The sequence below is a fragment of the Bison bison genome, unplaced genomic scaffold (genome assembly GCF_000754665.1).
Source record: "Bison bison bison isolate TAMUID 2011002044 unplaced genomic scaffold, Bison_UMD1.0 scf7180017864312, whole genome shotgun sequence".
NCBI classification, from domain to species: Eukaryota; Metazoa; Chordata; class Mammalia; order Artiodactyla; family Bovidae; genus Bison; species Bison bison.
Genome location: NW_011494884.1, coordinates 161498 through 186494, shown reverse-complemented (window position 1 = coordinate 186494; position 24997 = coordinate 161498). Strand labels below are relative to the sequence as shown.

At 50.4% G+C, this 24997-nt stretch overlaps 1 protein-coding gene across 1 annotated transcript in view; it reads left to right on the top strand.

The window, feature by feature from the left end:
- Positions 1-24997, top strand: part of LOC104997596 (RIMS-binding protein 2) — a 217323-nt gene that overhangs the window by 150916 nt on the left and 41410 nt on the right. Inside the window, exons 6-10 of the mRNA XM_010852440.1 lie at positions 3873-4077; positions 8767-8912; positions 10973-11049; positions 16382-16491; positions 19337-20149. Coding sequence (XP_010850742.1) covers positions 3873-4077; positions 8767-8912; positions 10973-11049; positions 16382-16491; positions 19337-20149 — 1351 coding nt within the window. The remainder of the gene's footprint in view (positions 1-3872; positions 4078-8766; positions 8913-10972; positions 11050-16381; positions 16492-19336; positions 20150-24997) is intronic.

Here is a 24997-nt window from a genome sequence, read left to right as displayed (position 1 = left end):
TGAAAGGAGACCCTCCGAGAGTTCGGGTCCCGGACTGGCAAAGCGGTGGTACCCAGAAGGTGGAGTTCACAGTAGTACCTAAAATGTGCAGTGGTCCATCGCCTCTGCGTGAGCGCCAGCGTCTCTCACTGGTTTTGTCTGAGTCCCCCAGGGTCTGCTGGGAGCACACAGTCTCCCTTCTGCCATCCCCATGCCCCACCTACCCCCACTTTCCGCCAGAAAAGCAAGTCAAGAGCTCAGATGCCAAAAGTTTAACTTCTCTGTGCACTGCTGCTGAATTAAATCTTGGAGTTTTGGGTGAAGTCAAAAATGATGGCTTTATTGCATTGCCAGGCAAAGAGGGACACAGTGGGCTCACACCTTGAAATACCATGTGTCCCCCACTTGGAAAGGGTATGAGAAGTTTTATAGTAATAGTTCAAAGAGGGCATGATCAGCTCATGGACATTCTTCTGGTGGGTTGGTGGTGAGATAAGGGGCAGTCAGCATCATCAACTTCAGGTCCAACTGGTCTGGGGTCTGCTTGTGGGCAGCCTACCATCCATCATTAATCCTTAGCTTCTCCCACCTGGAGAGAGTTCAGTGTCTGCAAAATAGCTCCAAGATACTGTGTCTATCCATTGATGGGGAACCAGGACCCTGCCCCAAGGCTGCACTACTGTTTTTCGTGACCGTTTCTGCCTGGTCTTTCAACCCCTCCCTTCCCTAATTAACAACTATTGGGATCTGCCTCTTGGAACTCAGGGAAGGTCATGGAGACTGAATGAAGATTATTTCCTATAATCAAAGAAACAGGGGACACAGAAAGGCTTTGTGTCCAGGAGCCCCACAGGGCCCTGCTCGGTATCAGCTCCTGCCCTGGGCTGTTTCCAGGTGCCTCAGATGCCTGACCTCTGTGTGGGCTCCTGAGACCTTGGCTGCTCTTAACCCGCCAGGCCCCTAATCTGATGTCCCCACACACCAGCTGTTCATCCACCACCTTTGAGGTTTTCTCTGTATCTGTCTGCCACCTACACAATTATTTCATATTTTCTTTAAATCTGTGCACTTTCTAAAATTCTATTTTGATATAATGTGAGATTCACAAGAAGTTACAAAAATAGCACAGATGGTTGCTGCATAATTTCACCCAGCTCCCCACGGATAGCATCGTAGGTGACTGGAGCACACTGTTGAAACCGGGCAGTTGATATGGGTACAGTGTCAGTAGCCAAACTACAAAGTCATTCTTTGTCCTTCCTCTAGTGATAAATTCCATGGGATTTGATGGTGCATATACATTCACATACCACCATCAGGAGTACAGATGGCTCCACCCCACCAAAGTCACACCTTCATATTCCTTTTTTTTTTTTTTGGTGGTTGCCCTGGGTCTTCTTTGCTGTGTGCAGGCTTTCTCTAGTTGTGGTGAGTGGGGGCTACTCTTCGTTGTCATGCACAGGCCTCTCATTATGGTGATTTATTTTATTGCAGATCATGGACTCTAGAGCACAGGCTCAATAATTGTGGCTTACAGGCTTAGTTGCTCCATGGCATGTGGAATCCTCTTGGACCAGGGATCGAACCCGTGTCTTCTGTATTGGCCAGCGGATTCTTATCCACTGGACCACCAGGGAAATGTTACTTCTTAAAAGTCAGACCCTTCCCCCAACTCCAGACCCTGACAACCACTGATCAGTTTTCCATCACTTTAATTTTATTATTTCACAAAAGTTGCATCAATGAATAATCTGTTTTTTTAGTTAGGTCATTTTTACATACACACAGAGGATATACACATGAAGGATTTGATGGCCAGTTGCATTTTTCTCAAGCACATTAAAATGAGAATGTGGCCGTTTAAATAGTGTTATATCCTTCCACAATCACTTCACACCCCCACTCTACCCCTCCACACACACACATGCACTACCATGGCAGCTGGTGGCACACCTGGATGAACAGGTGATCTCAGGGCTCTTCTAGTGCTCTTCTAACCCGAGGCTGTTGGCAGCTGCTTTTCCCCACCTGAGGACCTTGGAGCAAAAGCTCAGCCTTGGAGCAAAGTCTCTTCTTCAGGACTGAGCCCAGAAGAACCAGAGTGCTTGGCCTTGAGGCATCTGAAGTTGCCATCCTGGGGTCAGAGATGCTTCCTGGCACGTCCTGCATCTTTGCAATGGGTGACCTAGGCAGGAGGCAGATTGCTCCCTGTCCACACCTGTGCCTGTAGGAGCCCAGTGTCTCCTCTGTGTCTTCCTCGCTGGAGACAGCCATCACGCCCAAGCTCATTCAGCCTTTGAAAAGAATCTTGCCAATTATTTTAACGTATCAAAGAAATTAATTATAGGTTTGGGATTTGTTAGGTCTATTTTCAGAATTCCATGATCTCAGACATAAATAGCACTTCACTCTGGCCTAAGGAGCTGAACGCTTAATACCAGTGGAGGCGGAGAGGGAGAAGGTGGGGAGGGAGAAAGAAGAAGAAGACAGCATCGCTCTACCACCATCCACATCCCTGTCTGCTCACCTACATGAATCCAGACATCTCTCAAGCCCCAGCTTGGTACCAAACTCTAGTCTGAGTGCTGAGTAAGAAAGAAGGAGACAGAAATTCCTGCCCTCACGGAGCTGAGATTTTAGTGGAGAAAGTCAGACGATGCACACGGTTAATAATACAGCAGATGACGTTGTCCATTTATCACAAAGGAAGGGAGACGAGGCAGGACCACCACGCAGATGGAACAAGCCACTGCCACGAGGAGTGTGATGCCTGCAAATCAGGGAGTCCTCTCTCTTCATCGCTTCAGCAAATGTTTATTGAGCACCTAGGACATGCCAATATTATGCAAAGCATTGAGGATCTGTCAGGACCAGAAAGCACAAGCTTGGCGCTTAAATGATCTAAGAGAGAGATGAGAAATAATCAGGGAGCTACTAGAATGGAGGGTGCTATGAAGGGAACAGCAGGGGAGGAGGCAAAGTCGACCGTCTATGTGCCCCTTCTCAGGTGGGCGCCCAACTGTGGACCCGTGCAGGGAATTCTTGTTGCAGGAGACAGAGTTTTGCTTTTGCACCAGGGGAGGAAGTGTAGGGAGTATGGATCTCGGTTCTCCAGGAAGGAGAGTATGGCAGGATCATGCTCACCCAACTGAGAACCAGAAGCAGGCAAAGATGGGCGTGTATGGGGATACTGCCCATGGTACCCTCCCTGCCATGTGTACCCAGGGACGTTCCCACCTCCCTAAATATCCTCAGTGTCTGCAGATGGCAGTGATGTTGCTAACCCAAGCGAGCAGGTAGCAGTTCCTTTTAATGCTAAAGCAGGGTGCCTTGGGGTTCTGCAGTTTAGGGGCAGAAGCCTCCACCAGAAAACTGCATCAGTGGAGTTAGCAACTGAGCCATCCCCAAAGCTGGGCTCTCACCACCTCCTGCTCCAAATTTCAAGCAGCTACAGTGAGGCGTGCCAACCACAAAGTGCCCGGGCTGCACACAGAGCCGAGAACAATCCGCTGTTGGCTGAGATCTGAGTGTTTGCAGGGTTTCTTGGCACCTGTGCTTTCCCACGTTTGCCCTGTGAGAGAATCTGGCTGACGGCCAAACTTCCAACCGACAGGAAGCTTGATTTGCTCAGCCACCATTCTCACGTGGAGGCAGGAGGCAGCCCCACCACCACCACCACCACACACATGCACACATGTGTGCAAACACACTCAGGCCATACACGTTCATATGCACACACACATACTGTCATCCACACATGCACACACAACAGTCAGTCTTGTACACACACGTGCAACGCACATACATGCACAGACACACACTTGTGCGCAGACGCATGGGGCCCCAGAAGCCCGGGCCACCCTCTAACCGTGTGTCCGGGTCTCCGTGTGCAGTGCAAGGTGCGGGAGCTGGAGGAGAAATGCCGGACGCAGAGTGAGCAGTTCAGCCTGTTGTCCCGGGATCTGGAGCAGTTTCGCCAGCACGCCGGCAAGATCGACCTGCTGGGCGGCAGCACTGTGGCCTCCCTGGACGTCCCGTCGTCCCCCAGCAAGTCTTTCCCAAGGTTCATGAACGGACTGGCTCCCTCCATTGGAAAAGGTAAGTGCCTCCCTCCCTTCCTTTCTCTCTCCCTCCTGCCTAGGCCTTGATGGAGAAGAAGGTGCAGCCAGCAAGCTGGGAACAGCTGGGCACAGCCAGGGGTGTGTGACAGAGCCTGTCACAACACCCGAGGGAGTGACCAGCATAGCAGGACTTGGGATGGTACAGGGGCAGCTGGCGTTTCCCATGCATACTCGATGTACCACCCTTGATGGGTGTGAATCAGTGTAAGCTCCCTCCCAGCTGCTCTGAGCCCTGTTATGCACATGACACCGGCCCAGGTGCCCGGAGGATCAGCCAGCCAAGCGGCGAGCTGGGACTTGGACCCAGGGACCTGGCTCTGGGGTCTGCATTGGGACCTGCCAGGCGGGCTGCTCAACTTCACTTGTTTCCCTTCTCACCCAGCGACCTCTTGATGACATTGTGATGTACTTGGAACTTCTGTTCCAACAAAGGCAACAGCAGTACCTGCGGTGAATGTTAATGCGTTCCCATCACATTTGTGTTCAGGAAGCAGAGTGGAGAGTGGGGAGACTTCACTCTGCGTGGTTCTGAGGGATCATTTCTTGATCACAGAGGCATTTAATGTAACCTCAGGGGAAGTTCCCAGTGTAGACAATGAAGTACCCTACTCGGTTAGGGAACTTTCTCTCCAGTGAAGGTTAAACAGGTCACAGGCTGTTTTCTCCTGTAAAGCAGTTGACTTTTTTTATTTTAGGGGACATGTGTGCCAGAACCCTACTTTAGAATTCCACAAAAGGGAGGGAATTTCCAGATTTCGCCCAGTTTTTGTCAGAACATAGGAGAAGTTCTTCTGGGTGCTTTTTATTATTAAAATGAGGTGCTGCAGCATGTATCTTGATGAACAATGTTTCTTGGCGTACCCCTCCTTCCCGCTCCCTTTCCGTCCTGCGCATGCATTGGGAGAATGCAAAGAGGCCATGAAACACAAGACAGGGAGAGGGAGGTCCCCCCGACACCACCACCACCAAGTTCCGAGCACAGGGTACTCCCCAGGCCATGTTCAGGTACCGAGGCTGCGATGCTGTGCATATGGCAGGCCCTATGTGGAGCCCCTCTGGGTAGGGGGACACAGACAAGACACAGGGGCACAGATGAGTAAGGAGCCACTCTCTCAGACAGACACGAGCAGTCAGGTGACAAGAGAGCAGATGACCCAGCGCCATTTAGGATGATCAGAGAAGACTGCTTCCTGGAAATGAAGTTTGAGCCATGAGCCCTGAAGATGAAACTTTCTCCAGTCCCCACTGGATGGGAAGGTCTGTGGCTCAGGGCTCACATGAGCTCAATCACGCACAATTATCAGGGTCCCCAGGTCCCCAGCATGGTTGATGAGTCCAAGACTTAGTAAAGAGTTGTCCTCCTGGCTCAGACCTGTTACAGAAACACAGGACGAGCATAGAGTGGGTCCTGAGGGAAAAGAGATGGGGCATCTGAAGAATCCACGTGCAGGCATCCTATGCCCTCCTCCTCCAGGAAGACCACCTGGAGTGCCCACTATGCAACAACAACAACAACAAAAATGAGCTATATGGATGCAGTGATGATGTCCAAGGACACCGAGTAGATACAGCATACAGGATCTGTTGGGCACTGGTCATGTGGGCACCTCTGTCCAGCATACGCCAGAATACCAGACTGCCTGAGCTAGGCAGGCACTCAGCACAAACCAGGTTGGGCCCACAGCCTAGTTACAGGGAAATGCCCTGGTCACCTAGGGAGCCTGTCCCACTGGTGTAGGGAAAGGTTTAGAAACTGTGCTCCCAGTCGCAGTGCAGCCTGACTTGTCAGCAGACCCTTCTTAAAGTAGCAGCCCCAGGCTTCCCTCCATGTGAATTCCTTTCTGCACAGCATGAGAACGTGTTAGTCCAGGGCAAGATCCAGGGCAAGCTTATGGGTCACTGGAGGGGGAACAGTGATTGACCTGAGCCATTTGGCGTCCAGATTGATTTGGAAAAACCAATCTGATTTGTGATGGAGGAAAATGGATGCTGACTAAGAATAAAACAAACAAAACCAAAACAGGGCTGTGTCTCTATTAAGGGAGTTCTAGACCCTGGTACAAGAGTAGGTTTGCACCAAGGCTTCTGTTTAGGCATTTGGAAGAGCCATTGTGCTCAATGACCAGCTCCTTAGCTGGGCATACTTGGCGGCATCCTTAGAGCATGCTTGCTATGCTGGCATCAGTGGCCATGGGAGGAATGCCTGCAAGGGGGCTTCCTCACGCAACCCTGAAGTCCTCCTCAAGGTCGTTCTTTGTTGGCAGATGGCAGGGACCACTTTAAGAATGAGGGTAATGAAGAAACTCCCTGCTGGGCTGGCCTGTCTTCCTTATGCAGGAGAGGAGGGTGGGGGATGGAAGGAGTGGGCAGGGCCAGTTCAGAATCAGAGCAGGACCAGGCCAGTGTGCTGCACGTCCTGTCGGGGGCCTCCTGCCTAAGGCTGGGTCAGCCTGAGGGTGAGGAGGACAGGACCACTTGATTGTGAGCCCCTGGTTGGGACTCACCTTCTGTGCAGTAGAGTCACCCCTGCAACCAGCAAGGCTGGAACCTCACAGGAACAGAATTATCCCTGGACATGTACTAGGAAGGGGGCGTGTCATCTCGCAGAGCCACCCCTCCATCGCCAGTTTCCTTCCAGTATTGGAGCTGAGTTTCGGTGAAACACCAGATAAAGTCATTGTTTGGGGCTCAGTGGCCATATTTTCCAAAAAATATGTATCCTGAGGCATGCAGATCACAAAGGAACGTGCAACTGAGGGCATGACATGATTTTGTGTCTAATCTCACATTCACTCAAAGAGCAGAAGGACAGGTAAACATGCCACAGGCATCAGATTATTTTTCTCTAGAAAACTGGATTTGTTTAAGTAAAATGTAAATAGGAGGCAACTCTGGTCATTTCACCCCTTGCTCCTCCCAGCAGCAGTATATCAGTCAGGACAGGCTAGGTTCAGCTGCAGTAACAAAATCCTCAAATTTCAGGGGCTTAAAACAGCACAAGTCTCTCTCTCTTTTGATCCTGCTCCACGTCCACCTTAGACTGGATCAGGGAATGGGTTCCACACAGTCTTCACTCGGGAATGCTGAGCCTCCTCTGTCTGGAATGTTCCATCTCAGGGGAAAGGAAGCATAACAAATTAGACACTGGCTCAAAAGGCCTTCCACCCCAAAGTAGGACACATCACTTTCACTCACAGGTCACTGACCTGGATGAGTCCCATGTCAGAGTGACACCCTTCCACTGCAGCACTGAAGCAGCAGGCCGCATCCTCAGCTGACTTCCTGAGGCTGCAGGATTTGAGAGTCGATTCCCTGAGTAAATATGGACTTTGCACCTGCTGAATGCCGAGCACTGCTGTGGGCATTAGGGATCCTGGGCAGTGACCAGGGCCAGGCTGCTGCTCCCTGGGATCTGGCCTCCTCGCAGGGCCCGGGGGTCTACTTCAGTGTCAGTTCTCTGCTGCAGTGATGCTTTGCCACCGTTTTGTTAATCAGACTGGGCCTGAGGGGTTGACTTCCATGCAGTCTTTGTGGAACACTTCTTACAGTGTTTGTTTCTCCTGATTTGGGCTCAGTGAGTCATCTTCCTCTGTGAACCAGTCCCCATGATCGGAGAGCCACAGCCAGAGGCTAGACAAAGCCAGGGAAGGGTGTCTGCAGCCCACTGGGCAGTGAGAACTCGGGGAGGGGGGAAAAATTAATTCTGTAATTCATGTCTGATCCTAAAAATACACTCCTGACTTTAATCCAACGGTCTGGGCCAGCACTGATCAAGGGTCTCGATTCTCCCCTGCCCACCCCACCTCCCCCCCACAGTGCCTGGGACAGGGCCAGCAACGCCACAAGGACAGGATGGGTAGAGATCTGCTTGGTCCTAGTGAATCTCTTATCAAAAGTATTTTTCAGCCGTAAACCTGACCATTTGGCCACTTTGTGTATGTCAGGACTGTTCAGGTTGTATTATTAATAGTAAGTGACAGGAAAGCTGACATACACTAGTGTGAGCAAAAAGGAATTTATTTATCATATAGAGTAGATGAAGATGGCTTAGCTTCAGGTACAGCTGCGATGGTTAGATAGCATCACTGACTCAATGGAGATGAATTTGAGCAAACTCCCAGAGACAGTGAAGGACAGGGAAGCCTGGTGTGGCGCAGCCCATGGGGCACAAAGAGTCGGACACAACTTAGTGTATGAACACACAGTTGAATTCAAGGGCTCCAACCATGCCATCTGGACCTGATTCCTGCCTCTCCACCTTCAGCTCCTCCTTCTATGAGCAGGCTGCATTGTCAGATGGAGTTTCCTCCTCCCAGGGACAGTGTGGCTGCTGTACGACTAAATCTCATTTCTTTTCTGTTTTAAGCTGGGGAAAAGGAGAGCCTCTTTGCTCATGACTCCCACGAAGGTCTCTCTGATGGGACCTTCCCATCTTGCGTGCAACACTATCTCCACCAAACAACCAGTGTAGCCAGGAATGGACTCTGCCAGATGGACGGCCCAGAGCAGAGGGTGTAGATGAAGAGTGGGAGATGGGTGGGTTCTGAAATGAAACTCAAAGGCTGATGCCAAAGACAGGAAAGACCCACAGGGAAGGCACATGTCCAGCGTGCTTTGGTTATTTCCTTTGTACCGTCTTTCACATCATTCCAATGTTCGTGTCCAGGTCAAGAGAGTGCCCTTGGAAGCCGCACTGTGATCGGTGAATATATCCGGCCCCTCCCGCTCCCGGGTGACAAGCCGGAACCTCTGTCCGTCAAGCCCACCTTCCTGTCAAGATCTGGTGGCCCAAGATGCAGATTTGAATCAGACGTGAGTCCTGTCCTGGCCTCGGCCAGCTGCCCTGCTACCCATGATGTGGGCTGTGGCTGTGGGTGGCCCTCCCACCCTCTCTCCCTAGTTCCCTTTCTGCCTTCACTCCCATTAACCCATCTTCATTGACCACCTACTCTATGCCAGGGTGTGAGGGCCCAGTTTGCAGACAAGGGAGTCCCTGCTTTCATGGGCAGAATGACCATAAATGAGTCAACATCTAAAAGTCGGCTAACGGTGAATGTCCTGAACCCAACAAGCAGGGACGAGGCAGAGGACAGGGCGGCCCTTCTCAGACTGGCCATGGACCATTTGTGGTCTGTCTATGAGCAGGAGCCCAGGTGAAGGCTGCTGGGCTGGAGAGGAGCTGGGGATGGGGTGGGAGGCGAGTTGAAACCTCAAGCAAGCTCTCAAATTTTGGCTCAGTCCAGGCTGAAACCACTGAAACACCCTGAGACGGGAGTGCTGTGGCCTAACTCCTGCAGAGCCCACTCCAGAGGGGAGGGGTGGGAGTGTGTTGTGGGGAGGGAACAGGCAGGAGTCCCTGGTCTTTTTCTCCTGGGGTGGGGGGCAGAGGAGGGGGCTACACATGACAAGTCACAGTCACTCCCGCCCTCCCCTGGGAGAAAAACCACCCACTCCTCCAGCTTGGGGCCCTGTCCTACCCTCCCCACAACCTCAAGATGGTTGTAGCCCCCATAGGCAGAGAGGAGTAGGGCAGGGGGAGGGGGCACCGGGAGAAAGGAGCTCGGTGTTGCCTCCTCCATGCAGGATTCCCAGGAGCACCAGGCACCATCCATGTACAAGCACTCCCCTCCCTGTATGGGGTCCTCGAGGGCTGAGGACACAGAGCTTGAACTAACTTTGTCCTCCAAGGAGCCTGGCAGGCTCTGGAGCAGTGACCGTCTCAGGCCTTAAATCACAGTGCTCACCACTCTGTGAGAGAAGATGAGATCTTTTTTTAAGTGGCTCTTTATATGTTGTTGTTGTTGTTGTTTATATTGGTATATATTTGATTTACAATATTATATTGGTGGCAATAGTGGTAAAGACCCTGCCTGCCGATGCAGGAGACATGAGAGATGAGAGTTCAATCCCTGGGTTGGAAAGATCCCCTGGAGGAGGGCATGGCAACCACTCCAGTATTCTTGCCTGGAGAATTCTTGTCCATGGGACAACTCCCATGGACAGAGGAGCCTGGCAGGCTACAGTCCATAGAGTTGCAAAGACTTAGCATGTATACACCACACATAGTTGATTTACAATATTATGTTAGTTTCAGGTGTACAGCATAGTGATTCAGTATTATTGTAGATTATACTCCAGTATAGATTATTTCAAGATAATGATTCTAATTCCCTGTGCTATACAGTGTATCCTTGTTGTTCTTTTATTTTGTATATAGTAGGGCATAACTGGAGAAGGCAATGGCACCCCACTCCAGTACTCTTGCCTGGAAAATCCCATGGATAGAGGAGCCTGGTAGGCTGCAGTCCATGGGGTCGCGAAGAGTCGGACACGACTGAGCGACTTCACTTTCACTTTTCACTTTCATGCATTGGAGAAGGAAATGGCAACCCACTCCAGTGTTCTTGCCAGGAGAATCCCAGGGACGGGGGAGCCTGGTGGGCTTCCGTCTGCGGGGTCGCACAGAGTCGGACATGACTGAAGTGACTTAGCAGCAGCAGCAGCAGGGCGTAACTGTTAATCCCAAACCCCTAATTTATCCCTCCCTCTTTTTGGTAACCTAAGTTTGTCTGTGTTCTGCACATACCTTCATTTGTGTTATTTCTTAGATTCCACATAGAAGTGACATCAGACAGTACTGGAGGAGATGAGTCCTTTATAAATGTTCTCTGTGTGACCCAGGAGCCTACCCTGTCTCTGGGGCATGCCCAAAACTGAGAACCCAGGTGTGGCAGAATCTCATGGTGGGCAGAGTCCTCACCATGTGAGGCTGAAAACCCTGGGGAGACCATGGAAGAGATTTCCTGTGTGTTTCCAGCATGAAATGTGAAGCCTTCGGCATCAATAACCTGCATATCCATTGTCTTTAATAGATGGATAATGATCGGAATTCCAATACCGCCAAGCAGAGGTACTCGGGGAAGGTCCACTTGTGTGTCGCACGCTACAGGTAAGGGCAATGCTCCTCTCTGCATCCTCCGAACATCTGTGAGGGTGGGCGGCCTCGGGGCAGGTGGGGTGATGGGTAGGACACTCCATGAGCTGATAGGTCCCTTCCCCGGCACTGAGAAGAGGCGGGAGTTCAGCCAGGCTTTGGAGAATGCCAAGAGATTGTCTTTGGGAGAAAAGTTATGACAAACCTAGACAGAGTATTAAAAAGCAGAGACTTTGCCGACAAAGGTCCACATAGTCAAAGCCATGGTTTTTCCAGTAGTCATATATGAATATGAGAGTTTGTCCACAAAGAAGACTGAGAGCCGAAGAATTGATACTTTTAACTGTGGTGCTGGAGAAGGCTCTTGAGAGTTCCTGGACTGAAAGGAGATCAAACCAGTCAATCCTAAAGGAAATCAACCCTGAATATTCATTGGAAGGGCTGATGCTGAAGCTGAAGCTCCAATACTTTGACCACCTGATGAGAAGAGCCAACTCACTGGAAAAGACCTTGATGCTGTGAAAGATTGAGGGCAAGAGAAGGGGGCGACAGAGGATGAGGTGGTTGGATGGCATCATCAAGTCAATGGACATGAGTCTGAGGAAACTCCAGGAGACAGTGAAGGACAGGGAAGCCTGGTGTACTGCAGTCCATGGGGTCGCAAAGAGTTGGACGTGACTTAGTGACTGAACAAAACAAAGAGTTTCTCTGTTCTGGTAGACAGAGTTTGGATACTGTGTTAGTTTCTCAGGGCTGCCATTCAGAACTGTCACCGATTGGATGGCTTAAAACCATAGAAGTCCATTCTCTCCCAGTTCTGGAAGCCAGAGGTGGGAAGTTGAGGTGTGGGTGGGACTGTGCTCTCTGAAGCCCCCAGAGGAGGACTGTCCTGCCTCTCCCAGCTGGCTGTCAGCATCCTTGAGGTTCCTCAACTTAGATGCCCCACTCCACTCTGCCCCATCCTCCTGTGCTCTCTTTCCCTCTGCCTCTATGTGTTCCCTCCTCCTTTTACAAGGACCCCTTCCATTGGCTTAGGGCCCTCCCTACTCCAGTACGACTCCATCCCAACTTGATCACACCTGCAAAGACCCTATTTCCAAATAACCTCACCTCCACAGGGGCCAGGACGTAGGATCCGAACATCTTTTTGGGGTGATGCAATTCACCGCATAACAGGCAGCAAGCTGAAACTCAGAAAGTGTTATCCTTGCCCAGAACACCCTGCTCAATGCCTTTCCAGCATCTTTCCTGTCTGTCCAGTGCCTGGCTGCATCACGCAACCGTCACGGCCAGGGAGCTGAGCTCTCATTGGAGGACCCATGTGTCCGTATCCACTAACGTGAGCCAGTCTGGTCATGGATGACTCTCAGATTCCTGGTGGTCACCACCGAAAACTTTGAGATGGGTGAGGGTTAGCCACCTGGCTGCAACTTCCCTGCCTGGTTATAACGCAACAAGCCTCCATCCAAAGTCAACCATGTGTACAGATACGAATGAATCAAATAGTCACAAAAAGCAGATATGGAAGTCAGACTTCCAGTACTTTATGCTTAGTAAAGACCCGGGCTTTTGTCTTCCTAGACTCTCCAGTGACCCTCTGCAGGCCGGGCTGGCCAGGGCAGGCAGGGCAGACGCCACTGCCCTCTTAGTTGGCATCAGGCACCAGAGTCCCACCTCAGGGCTGTGCACAGAACTGCTGAGAAATCAGACTTCAGGAGCTATCACCAGTGGCGTGGATGCCTCCCGCATGAGATGTTTAGACTTTGTTCAAGCAGAGGTGGTAGGGGATGACCTATCCATATACCTTCAAAGCCTTTTGCTTCCTCCACTGAGAATCATCTCGAATAACTGATCTGCTGATCAGTAAATTATTTTCTGCTGATCCACTAATTTTACCAGTGCACACCCACTTCTGACATTGAGATGATGGAAGCCTATGGAGAAGCCGCCCTGGGCTGGAGAGTCCTGAGTGAGGATGCCAGACAGCCCCTGAGGAGGGTCCCCCATCTGAAGGCTGACTGCACCCACGAGCATCCTTCACATGGTCTGTGGGGACATTGCCACAGTGCCGGGGAGAGCTTTGAGGACACCAGTCTGGGGACCTGGGAAGGAGGGCTCACACCTACCCCGTGTCTGATTGGAGGATGGTTCTTCCTGTGTGTGTGTGGAACCAGGCTGAGCACAGCTGCTCAGCACAACACACCCTCCAGGCCAGTGAGTTGGAGTTATGGCCGGGATGCTGAGCTGGCTTCGGGTTTGTTTTCCTCACCAGTTTTGTTTCCCTTCCCAGCGATGAGCCTGGTCCCTCAAGGCTGCGGGGGCCGTGTGCCCGCCAGACTCACCTTCCTTTCACTTTCCTGGGAAGACGAGACCTCATTCCAGGGAAGGTGCCCAAGAGCCAAGGCACCCAGAGTCTGGATTCACAGCCAGCATGAAACCAGGCAAAGAGAAAGCACATGTGGTCAACCAGTGTGCTTCCAACATGAGGTCACCAGCCAGAGCCAGGGTGCTCAGCAAGCTCCATTTCCATCCTCTGTGTGTTCCTGGTGGTGTATTTACCACCCCACCCCACCCCCAACCAGATGGAGCACATTGTAAACTGTGCTATCTTCCTGATGCAAATGCCCCAGGGAAGTTACTGACACAGGAAAACCCTCAGAGCACTGGATGATGTTCCTGGACCTCTGGGCTCTAAGGGAAAGAGTGGCTTGGTATAGTTAAAACCTCACAGGATGAAGATCAGGAGGCCTTCATTCTGGTTCCAGCTGCCTGCCGCCTCAGTCACTTTGGTCATGTCCGACTCTTTGCGACCCTATGGACTGTAGCCAGCCAGGCTACACTGTCCATGGGATTCTCCAGGCAAGGGTACTGGAGTGGGTTGCCATGCCCTCCTCCAGGGGATCTTCCCCACCCAGGGATCGAACACATGTCTCTTAATGTCTCCTTCACTGACAGGTGGGTTCTTTACCCACTAGCCCACCTGGGAAGTCCTCTGGTTCCACACCCCCCCTCTTAATGAGCTTATGACTTTGGATAAGTCATCACAATTGGCCATGAACATTGGGAATAATAATATTAATATCATCTCTGCATTCCTCACTGGGCATTAATAGGGATCAAATAAAGGAAGTGCTGGTAACTCACGGGGCTGCTGGTGTGTAACCATCATCACATCACCATGATTAGTTACAGCAGAAGACTACTGCTGACTGAAGAAAAAAATGCATGATGTAAACGCTGTGAGTTACGTTTTATTCAGGGCATCACAAGGACTGTGGCTTAAGAGACAGCCCTTGGTAGCTCTGAGAAACTACTCTGAAGAGTTAGGGGAGGAACCAGGACATATATGAATTTTTTGGGCTGGGAAATTCATGTAGTCAAGCATTAAAATAGTGCTGAAAGTGAAAGTGAAGTCGCTCAGTCATGTCTGACTCTTTGCAACCCCATGGACTGTAGCCCACCAGGCTTCTATGTCCATGGGATTCTCCAGGCAAGAGTACTGGAGAGAGTTGCCATTTCCTTCTCCAGGGGATCTTCCCAACCCAGGGATCGAACCCAGGTCTCCTGCATTGCAGGCAGATGCTTTACCCTCTGAGCCACCAGGGAAGCCCTATGGATCACAAAGAACACATTTCTCAAGTTAATGATTTTAGTGCTTTTGTATGTCTGGGAAGATGCCAGAACCTGGAGTCACTGAAATTCTTTCTTAAGATGCCCATCTTACCAAAACCACAGAAGCCTTATTCTATTTTCCCATCCCAAATCCTTCAAGGGCACACTGTCCCTGGGTGGGCCTAAGGGCTGTGGCTTCACCCCTTGTGTGACAGGACAATGAGTGAAGCTGTTCTTTTGTTTACCCAGTCATCTGCCATGATCAGTCATGCCACATTTTCTTTTTCTTGATGAGGCGTTTCCTATTTTAATTAACCAATCTTTTAATTATAAAATTAAAAATTCATCTCACAAGTTCTTTTTTGCAAGTTGAAGGTGACTTTTTAAAATGTTAATTCCAATATTTTGAGGACTTGAAAAGGACATTTTTATAGTCCTGGTAGAGAGGGGAAGATAAAATGTGCATCATTTTCAGTATATTTTGCTGAACATACCCAAGACCTTCAAAATGTGCATGGCTTTGGCCAAACAAGTATGCTTCCTGGGGACTCATCTTTAGGAAGAAAGTGGGCAAGTGAGCAAAGATATGTTGACAAGAACATTGGATGTAGCACTGATTATATCAGCCAAACGTTTGAAGAAATATCCATGCCCAACATGGGATCAATTAAAGAATATTAGTCTACCCAGTGGAATATTATATAACCATTAAAATGGATATGATAGAGTCTTTCATGAGGGAAAAGATAATCATGTCATATTGTGAAGCCTAAAATGTACACAGATAACTAAATAGTATATGTCATACAATTCTACCTTCCCTCAATAAAATGTATTGAAACATTATAGAGTTAATTACTTTATTTTTTTTTTAATTTGCCTGTGCCAGTGTTAGTTGCAGTATATAAGACCTGGTTTCCTAACCAGGGATTGAACTCAGGCCCCCTGTACTGGGAGCCTGGAGTCTTAGCCACTGGACCGCCAGGGAAGTCCTTAATAGCTTTTTAATTTGCTTACCAATTTAGAAGCCTGTTAAAACATATACTTTGGAATCATTTAAACATCTTCTGGGCTTCCCAGGTGGCACTAGTGGTAAAGAGTTCATCTGCCAATGCAGGAGACACAAGGGCCATGGGTTTGATCCCTGAATTGGGACGATCCCCTGGAGAAGGAAAATGGCAACTCACTCCAGTATTCTTGCCTGGAAAATTCCATGGACAGAAGAGCCAGGTGGGTTGCAGTCCAGGGAGTCACAATATAATTTGGAATTATATGATTCCAGAGAAGGCAATGGCACCCCACTCCAGTACTCTTGCCTGGAAAATCCCATAGAAGGAGGAGCCTGTTAGGCTGCAGTCCATGGGGTCGCACAGAATCGGACACGACTGAAGTGACTTAGCAGCAGTACACTGAGCACATGTGTACACACACACAAATGACATCTGATACGAAGGACTCTGAGTATACAGCTTGGTTGCAGAATTACCATTTAGCTTTAAATCTGTGTTAGCTGAGACATTAGTGGTCTGAGTTTTCAGAGCACACACAACTCACAGGTACCAAACCATTGCATGGGTCTAAAATATACAGGCAAAAGAAAAAAAAATTTTGAAAAGAAAAGAAAGAAAAAGAAAATATCCAGGTGACAGCAGACAGGTCTCCGCACTCTGGAAGGGATGGGCTGGTGTCAGTCTCCACCCAGAGCCTCACCTAGTGGGTCTGTCTCTCCCTCTAGTTATAACCCCTTCGATGGGCCCAATGAGAACCCAGAGGCTGAGCTGCCCCTCACAGCAGGGAAGTATCTCTACGTCTATGGAGACATGGATGAGGATGGCTTCTATGAAGGTCAGTGAGAGCCTGGTGGGCGGTGGGCACATGCAAGCCAGGTCAGGGCCGGGCCCCGATCACTTCTGGCCACCCCAGTCTCCTCTCTGACCCTCCTGCCCTTCAGAATCATGAGGTGTCTGTTCTCCTTTTGGTTGACTGAGTAGGGTTTCCTATTTTTAACCCCAAGCAACCCTCTGACACGGAGTGCACACCATCTCACGTTCACGTCCATGGAGCTTCCCAGGAGCTACTGCAGACACGTGGGGCTGACAGACAAGTGTCTCCCCACACTGTCCCCATCTTACTGCACAGCACCGTCCCCACAGAAGGACCAAGGCTCCTTTCAGGTGACCTCACCTGGTTAACAGCACTCCCATTGACCTTCAGGCTCTATTGTTAACTTTGGGCGGTCTGGCCTCACATCCTGTCTGACCACTTCCTTCATGGGTACTTACCATGGTGTAAAATCAGGAATCTCAAATTCCTCCACCCAAAACTCATACTCTTGGTCACTTTTGTAGCTAGAGGATGAGCATGTAACATCCCCAGCAGCTTCCTAAGTCCAGATTTCTCGGTTCCCTAAACTTTTCTATTGCCCTAATAGAAGAGTCTTGGTTTCCTCTGAGCAGAAAAAAACTATTTCTTACTAAACAAGCCGATTTCTCTTTCATGACCTCATGAAGTTTTTTTGGAGTTTTCAGCCACACTCTTGGCTCTTGGTGTTGATGTCTTGGCCTGAGGTCTGGTAGCCTGAGGTCAGCAGCCCAGCCTTAGCTGGTTTTCTGTCTGGGAAGATGCTAGAATCTGAGATCCTTGAAATTCTCGCTTTCTGTTTGCTACCAGGGGAACAGAGACATGGCTGTGACTGGACCACCTGAGAAATTTCACCAGGACTAGTGGCAAAACAGTTTGAGCTCTTAACATAAGTTCATGTTGCTGTCACCGAGGGGCACATGGGGGAGAACCGTGTGCCCTGGATGGCCTGTGTGCCAGGGTGGCTGCCAGAAAACCCTCGCTGGAATTCTCTAGAATATTTGCACCAGCACTGTGCCCATGTAGACTTTCTGGAGGCTGGGTTAAAGGCAGGCGGCAAGGCTCAGTGCTCTGTCCATGTGACAGGGGAGAAGTATCTCCCCTCACTGTGCAGATAGAGGTTCACAGTTCCCAACGTGAGGGGTGGCTGTGAGGATAAATAAGGAAGAAGGTGTGGGGTCTGAAGTAGGGGCCTGGTACACAGGACTTGCCGTCACTCCCATCCCCCTCCTCCTTCTTCCCTTGTGTCGAATGAGGCTGTGTTTTCAGAGCATCCTCAAGGCAGAGATTGACATCTCAAGGCCCGCCAGCCCCGCCCCCCAGCTGAGGACAGGAGCAGATTCAGACCCTCATTGATTGTGGGAGAATCAGGACCAGTTCAGTGGTCAGCCTCCCTCTCCTGGGCACATTGCACATTCCCTGCGGGGGAGGGTCTACTGGGAGCAGAACCCGCTGTTCGTTTCATGTACTCCAAGCCTCCCAGACCCCGGGACCCCTAGTCAAGCCTTTTCTGTGACAAATCAGGGAAACGAACAGCCCTCGCCTGCTGGTATTGCAAGATTATCCAAACTGTGTCATCTTTGAAGATCTTCAAAACACTTCACGGTTTTCCAGAGCTCTGCTCTCAGCGGGCTCTCATGCCCCATGAATAAAGAGAACACACAGAAATGAGACCATTTCCTGAAACAAAAAGCGATCCCCGCTGGGATCGCCTGTGGCCACAAGAACTAGTTTGGTGGCATTTTTTGGCCACTCAGCCTACGGGTGGCTCTGGCACCCGATAGATCGTCTCTGTTTCCCACCAAATGGACACGTTTGGGGAATTTTGCTGAGATGGACATACTGCTTTGCAAGGAGGGGGAAGGTCACCTTTTAATTGCCATTTGTGTCATCATACAATCAAAAATCAGAGTAAGATGTGTAACAGCCTCCGAACCCACATATTTTACATGCTGTTCATTCTTCTGATAAACACTTACTGAACACCTACTGTGTGCCAGGTGTGGCTCTAGGGCCAGCGGGGAACAAAGGTCCCTGTCCTCCCGCAATTCGTCCCACCCTCTCCTTCCCCCACTGTGTCTGCAAGTCTGTTCTCTACGTCTGCATCTCTAGTCCTGCCCTGCAGATAGCTCCATCAGTGCCATTTCCCTCGATTCCACACACATCCCCTGGGGTATTGTTTGTTTTTCTCTTTCTGACTTATTTCATCTGAATGACAGACTCTGGCTCTATCCACATCACTACAAATGACCCAACTTTGTTCCTTTTTATGGCCGAGTGAGATTCCATTTTACATTTGTACCACGTATTCTTTACTCATTCATTAGAAGTCGCTGTATAGCACAGGGACCTCAGTTCGATGCTCTGTGATGACCTAGAAGGGTGGGGTGGGGGGCGAATGGGAGGGAGGGTCAAGAGGGAGGGGATATATGTATACATATTGTTGATTCATGTTATTGTACAGCAGAAACTAATACAACATTGTAAAGCAATTATACTTCAATTAAAAAAAGAACAGGTCTCTGCCCTCCCAGACCTTCCTCCTGATTGGGAGAGGCGTACACAGGGGATGATCGTGGTGTGGTAGGCACTATGGGGGAAAGACACCATGACTGATGGGGGTGGCAGATGGCAGGTAGTGGGGTACAGACACAGGGTAGGGGGTTCTTGAGGAGGTGATGTTGAAGAGGTTCCTGGAAAGAACTGAGGAATCCACCATAACCCCATTGCTTTCCATATGGTCCCCTCGGGGGGAGGTGCAGACTCCACAGCAGGACCTTGGGGGCCCCCACGGGATGGTCGGGTGTTAACCCTGTCCCTGGCCCCACAGGGGAGCTTCTGGATGGGCAGCGGGGCCTGGTGCCCTCCAACTTCGTGGATTTCATCCAGGACAATGAGTCTCGACTGGCCAGCACGCTGGGTAACGACCAGGATCAGAACTTCATCAACCACGCAGGCATCAGCTCAGAGGGGGAGAACATTCTGGACCTCCACTCTCCGACGCTCACGGACTCCAGCCTCGCCGACCACGGGGCAGGGACACTGGACGTGAACATCGACGACATCGGAGAAGACATCGTGCCTTACCCTCGGAAAATCACCCTCATCAAACAACTCGCCAAAAGTGTCATTGTGGGCTGGGAGCCCCCGGCAGTGCCCCCGGGCTGGGGGACCGTGAACAGCTACAATGTGCTGGTGGACGCGGAGACGCGCCTGAGCCTGGCGCTGGGCGGCAGGACCAAGGCCCTGGTGGAGAAGCTGAACATGGCAGCCTGCACCTACCGCATCTCCGTGCAGTGCGTCACCAGCCGGGGCAGCTCGGACGAGCTGCGGTGCACACTGCTGGTGGGCAAGGATGTGGTGGTGGCTCCCTCCCACCTGCGCGTGGACAACATCACCCAGATCTCTGCCCAGCTGTCCTGGCTGCCCACCAACAGCAACTACAGCCACGTCATCTTCCTCAATGAGCAGGAGTTGGATGTCGTCAGGGCCGCCAGGTACAAGTACCAGTTCTGCAACCTCAGGCCCAACATGGCTTACAAGGTGAAGGTCCTGGCCAAGCCCCATCAGATGCCCTGGCAGCTACCCCTGGAGCAGAGGGAGAGGAAGGAGGCCTTCGTGGAGTTCTCCACGCTGCCTGCAGGTGAGCCCTCTTTCTGGGAGGGGTCCCCTCAAGGGAGGGGACACCAGGATGTCACCCTGTGCAAGTGGAGGGGCGGGAGGGGGGAGCAGGAGGGGAGCTTCAGACAGCCAGTACTGTCCTGGAGCATCCTTGGATCAGCTGGGAAGCATGAAATACATGCATGAGCCATGTATGTGTGTGTGAGACAGAGAGAGACGGAGGGCAAGGGAGAGAGAACTCTGATTTTGTTGATGGGCTGTGTTGTTGGACATATTTTAATGCTTGCATCTGTAAGAGACTCATCCTACAGACAGGAAGCAAAGGGAGCATCCTAGGGGGCAGGAAGGTCTGTTTTCCTGGGGCCACCGACTCCTGAATACGTGCTCACTGAAAGGAACAGAGAAAGGGGGTGCCTGTAGCACTCTCACAATTGTTGTCTCTCTCTCATTTTTTCTTTTCATCTTCGTTTTTTTAAAAAATATTTATGTATGTATTTATTTATGGGCTTCCCAGGTGGTGCTAGTGGTAAAGAATCTGCCTGCCAATGCAGGAGATGTCAGAAATGGGGATTCAATCCCTAGGTCAGGAAGACCCCCTGGAGAAGGAAATGGCAACCTGCTCCAATATTCTAGCCTGGAAAAATCCCATGGACAGAGGAGCCTGGCAGGCTACAGTCCATGGGGTTGCAAAGAGTCGGACACGACTGATCATGGACATGCACACACACACACACACACACACACACATGCACACAAACACACACACGTGCACATGCATGCACAGGTGCACACGCATGCACAGACGCACACACACACGTGTGCGCACACACATGCACACATGCACACACACACGTGCACACGCACACACGCACACATTATTTATTTGGCTGTGCCATGTCGTAGTTGCAGCATGTGGGATCTAGTTCCTGGGATAGGTTTGGAAACTGGCCCGCTGCACTGGGAATCACTGGATCACCAGGGAAGGCCCTCATTTTTTCTTTTGATATATATATGACTGTAGAAGACATGAAGTTCCATTGTGGATACAATTTGGGGTTCCGGACACCTCTATCTGCTAGGGAAACCCCACCTTCCTCCCTGACTTCCCAGCTGTAACAGGAGGAGGGGTGCTCCCCTTTCCAGTCCCCCACATACTCCCTCCAGGGAAACCATAAAGAGATAGGATGAAATGGATGAGCCTGTGGGGTCTTCCCATAGTGATTTATTTGGATCCTACAGCTGTTAACGGTCACTTCCATAAAGTTCCGTCATGCTCATCTTGGCTGGGGTGCACATATTCAGTTGGCCAGAAAGTTCACTTTGGGTTTTCCATAAAATCTTAATGAACATTCTGGCACACCCAAAAACAGGCAGCCCTTCTGAGCTGGGCCCAGGGTGGGACCCTGAACTCTTGAGAAGAGCAGCCTTCCTGGAGCAAAGAAGGTCATGTCTGCAAAAACATTCGAGGGCTATTTTGATTTCTCAATGGCCTTTTTTAGTCCTGTGATGTTCACAGAATTCCCTCGAAACGTCTGTCTGGATACTTTCCTTGGATTTGTCTTCTGTGATTAATTAATCCAGCTCTGCCCAACTTCAGTTGTCAGGTCAGTTTTACAAACAATTCAGTGGTTCTCCAGGATCATTTCTACCAGCTGCAGAAAGCCTAACATCTAATGCAAGGTGGGCCCTCCATTTTGCAATGGATCTGCTTTTTAGTGCATGTTGCTCTCCGCTCTTTTTGAAACCCATCATCAACTAGAGTCTGACCTGTGCATATATGCTCAGTCATTCAGTCGCGTCCAGCTCTTTTGTAACACCATGGACTGTAGCCCACTAGGCCCCTCTGTCCATGGAATTTTCCAGGTAAGAATACTAGAGTGGGTTTTCATGCCGTCCTCCAGGGGATCTTCCCAACCCAAGGATCAAACCAGCATCTCTTATGTCTCCTGCACTGGCAGCCTAGAGTAGTATAACCTACAAAGAAGCAAGGTCAGGGGCAGTTGGGACAGACACTGTTTCAAGGAGAAAGTGGGTCTGAGCAGGAACTGATTTATGAAGGGTCCATTCATTCATCTTATAAGGTGATGTTGGATTGCCTGCCTATGAGGATGTTAATTGCAGATACAGTAAGTCCCCTACGTTTGAGCCTTCAAGTTGTGCACGTTCAAAGATGTGAACGTGCGTTCAAATGTCCAGTCATGTAAGTTAGTCCTGTGTCTGGCACACATTGTCACATGCGTGCACCCTCTACAAGTGGGCGTACTTTTGTGTACTTTACAAGTACTGCGTAGAGGACAGTAGTACAGTGTCTGTATTTCCAGTCCAGGATGTCTGGAACCAAGCTTAAAAGCAGCGGTGACATAGCTGGTACTGCTAAGAAGCGCTAAGTGATAACAATGGAAACAAAAGTGAGAAAGATTGAAAGTGTGAATTGAGGTGAAAAGATAGCTTGTCCTCCATCTCCTATTGCTGACAATCCTTCAGCTCTACTATCTCCCACCTCCTCTTCCTCCTTCAGTCAGTAACTCTTCCTGTCTGTCTACTGATGCCAGCTGCTGTACAGTACTACTATACTATTCAAGGTACTGTACTATAAGATTAAAATGCTTTCTTTATTTTCTGTGTTTGTTATTTTTATGTATTATTTGTATGAAATGTATTATAAACTTAGAACAGCACAGTACTGCATAGCTGACTATGTTAGTTGGGTACCTAGGCTAACTTTTTTGGACTTATGAACAAACTGGACTTGGGAACGCGCTCTCAGAACAGAACTCGTTTGTATGTAGGGGACTTACTGTGCAGACTGGAGCTATTCATTGATTCCTGCCATGAAGTCTTATTGTCAGTGCTGGGGGTGAAGAAGTGAGAAACACCAAATCTGGGGACCCTAGGGGCTCCAAGGAGAGGTGAGAAGAACATCCATTAGGACAGCCAGGAAAGGCTTTGTGGAGAAGCTCCCTGAGATGGAGAGATATGAGGACCAAGAGGAAATACTGAGCCCAGGGCAGGATCCTATAGGTCCACACCCAATTCCTGGGTGTCCTAGTTAGCTTGGGCTGATATAACAAAGTTCCATAAACTGAGTGGCTTATCACCAACAGACACTTATTTCTCACAGTCCTAGAGGATGGAAGTCCATGACCAAGGCCTGGGCAGACTCAGCGTCTGGTGAACCCACTTACTGGTTCATAGACGGTGTCTCCTCCGCATCCCCTCCACCTGGTAGATGGCACCTTGTTAATAAGGGCACGAATCCTGTTCATGGGACCTCCAGCCTCGAGACCTGATCACCTCCCACAGCTGCCTTCTGTGAATGCCGTATGCATTTGGGGGGACACAAGTGTCCAGTCAGTCCATAGCAGACTGGCTCCTCTGCCTGCCCAGAAGGAAAGGAGTTTCAGTCGTGAAAATGACACAGGTGACAGGCAGGAGGTGTGTGGTTGGACCAAACGCCCCCACGTGACAGACAGCCACCTCTGGGCCAGTGGAGGGATGGGATGGAGCTGGCAGGTCACAGATACTCAAGCCTTCCCCACTCACACAACCCTGGCTCTCCACTGTCATTGCTGTGCTAGTAGAAGCAGGCGTCCAGCAACCCCCAGACCAGTTTCAGTTCTTGACTACACCCTTAAGAATAATGAGCCGTCGTCACGTTTGAGTGGACCATCCAGGTAAGATCTAACTTCTGAACCCAGTTGCTCAGCAGTTCGGAAGCCTTGCATCACAGCGCATTGAGGGTAGAGTCGCATTATGAACTGCAAGGACAGCCAGGCTTCCAACACATGACAGCTGAGCAGCTTCCCTCGAACCTTAATTTCCTCATTTGCAAACGAGGATGCGCTAACAGTCCTGATTCACACAGGACTGTTGTGTGAATCAAGTGATGTCAGGTGTCCAAAGTGAGTAGCAGAAGCTACTTGAGCAGCAAGTAGAAAAGCTTCAGCAAAGAGCCCTTCCTCCCTTATGCAGAAATCCACAGGGCCGCAGCAGGGTCTCAGAAGAGGAGGCTCACAGCCTTCTTCCTAGAAGTTGCACATTTCTTTCCAAATATAATGCTATAGTTATAGGACCTTTGGGGCTTCTCAGGTGGCTCAATGGTAAAGAATCCTCCTGCCAATGCAGGAGACAAAGGAGACTCAAGTTCAATCCCTGGGTGAGAAAGATCCCCTGGAAAAGAAAATGGCAACACACTGCAGTATTCTTACCTGGGAAATCCATGGACAAGGAGCCTGGTGGGCTGCAGTCCACGGGGTCACAAAGAGTCAGACACAACTTAGCAACTCAACAATGACGACACAGGACTTCTGCACCAGACCTAGAGGCAAGGGAGCTGCCTGAGGGTTGTAGGGCAGACGGGCAGCCCTGCTGTCACCAGGAGCCACTGGGAAGGACCAGTGATGTGACACCTGTCTCCTTGTTGCTTGAAGTAGCTGCTCAGGACTTTCAAAGTGAGCGTCTCAGCTGATCGGCTGGGCAGTGTGTGTGTGGAGTTGGCATCCTGGTGGCTTCATCAGACCGCCTCTCTCCAGCTTCTGGTTCCATCGTCTCTCTGGAGGTGGCGAGATGGGTGCTGTGTGGTCCGGTTTACTGCCCTCAAGTCCGATTGAGAGAGAGAAGGAGGGATGGGGGGAACCGAAGGGAGGAGGGGACAGAGAGAGAGGCAGTGGGGGTCTCTTGCCTCTGCAAACGCTGGGACCTTGTGGCCGACTGGCCAGGCCAGAGTCGCAGTGGGTTCCAGGAGGGCCCTGCGTGCATCTAGGAGCTGCTTCTTCCTGGCCCTCCTGCTCCGATGTCACACTTCAGATTCTCCCTTGTCCCCTGGAGGCTGTAATGAGAGATCTCGTTCCCAGGTGCCATTGGCTAAAGA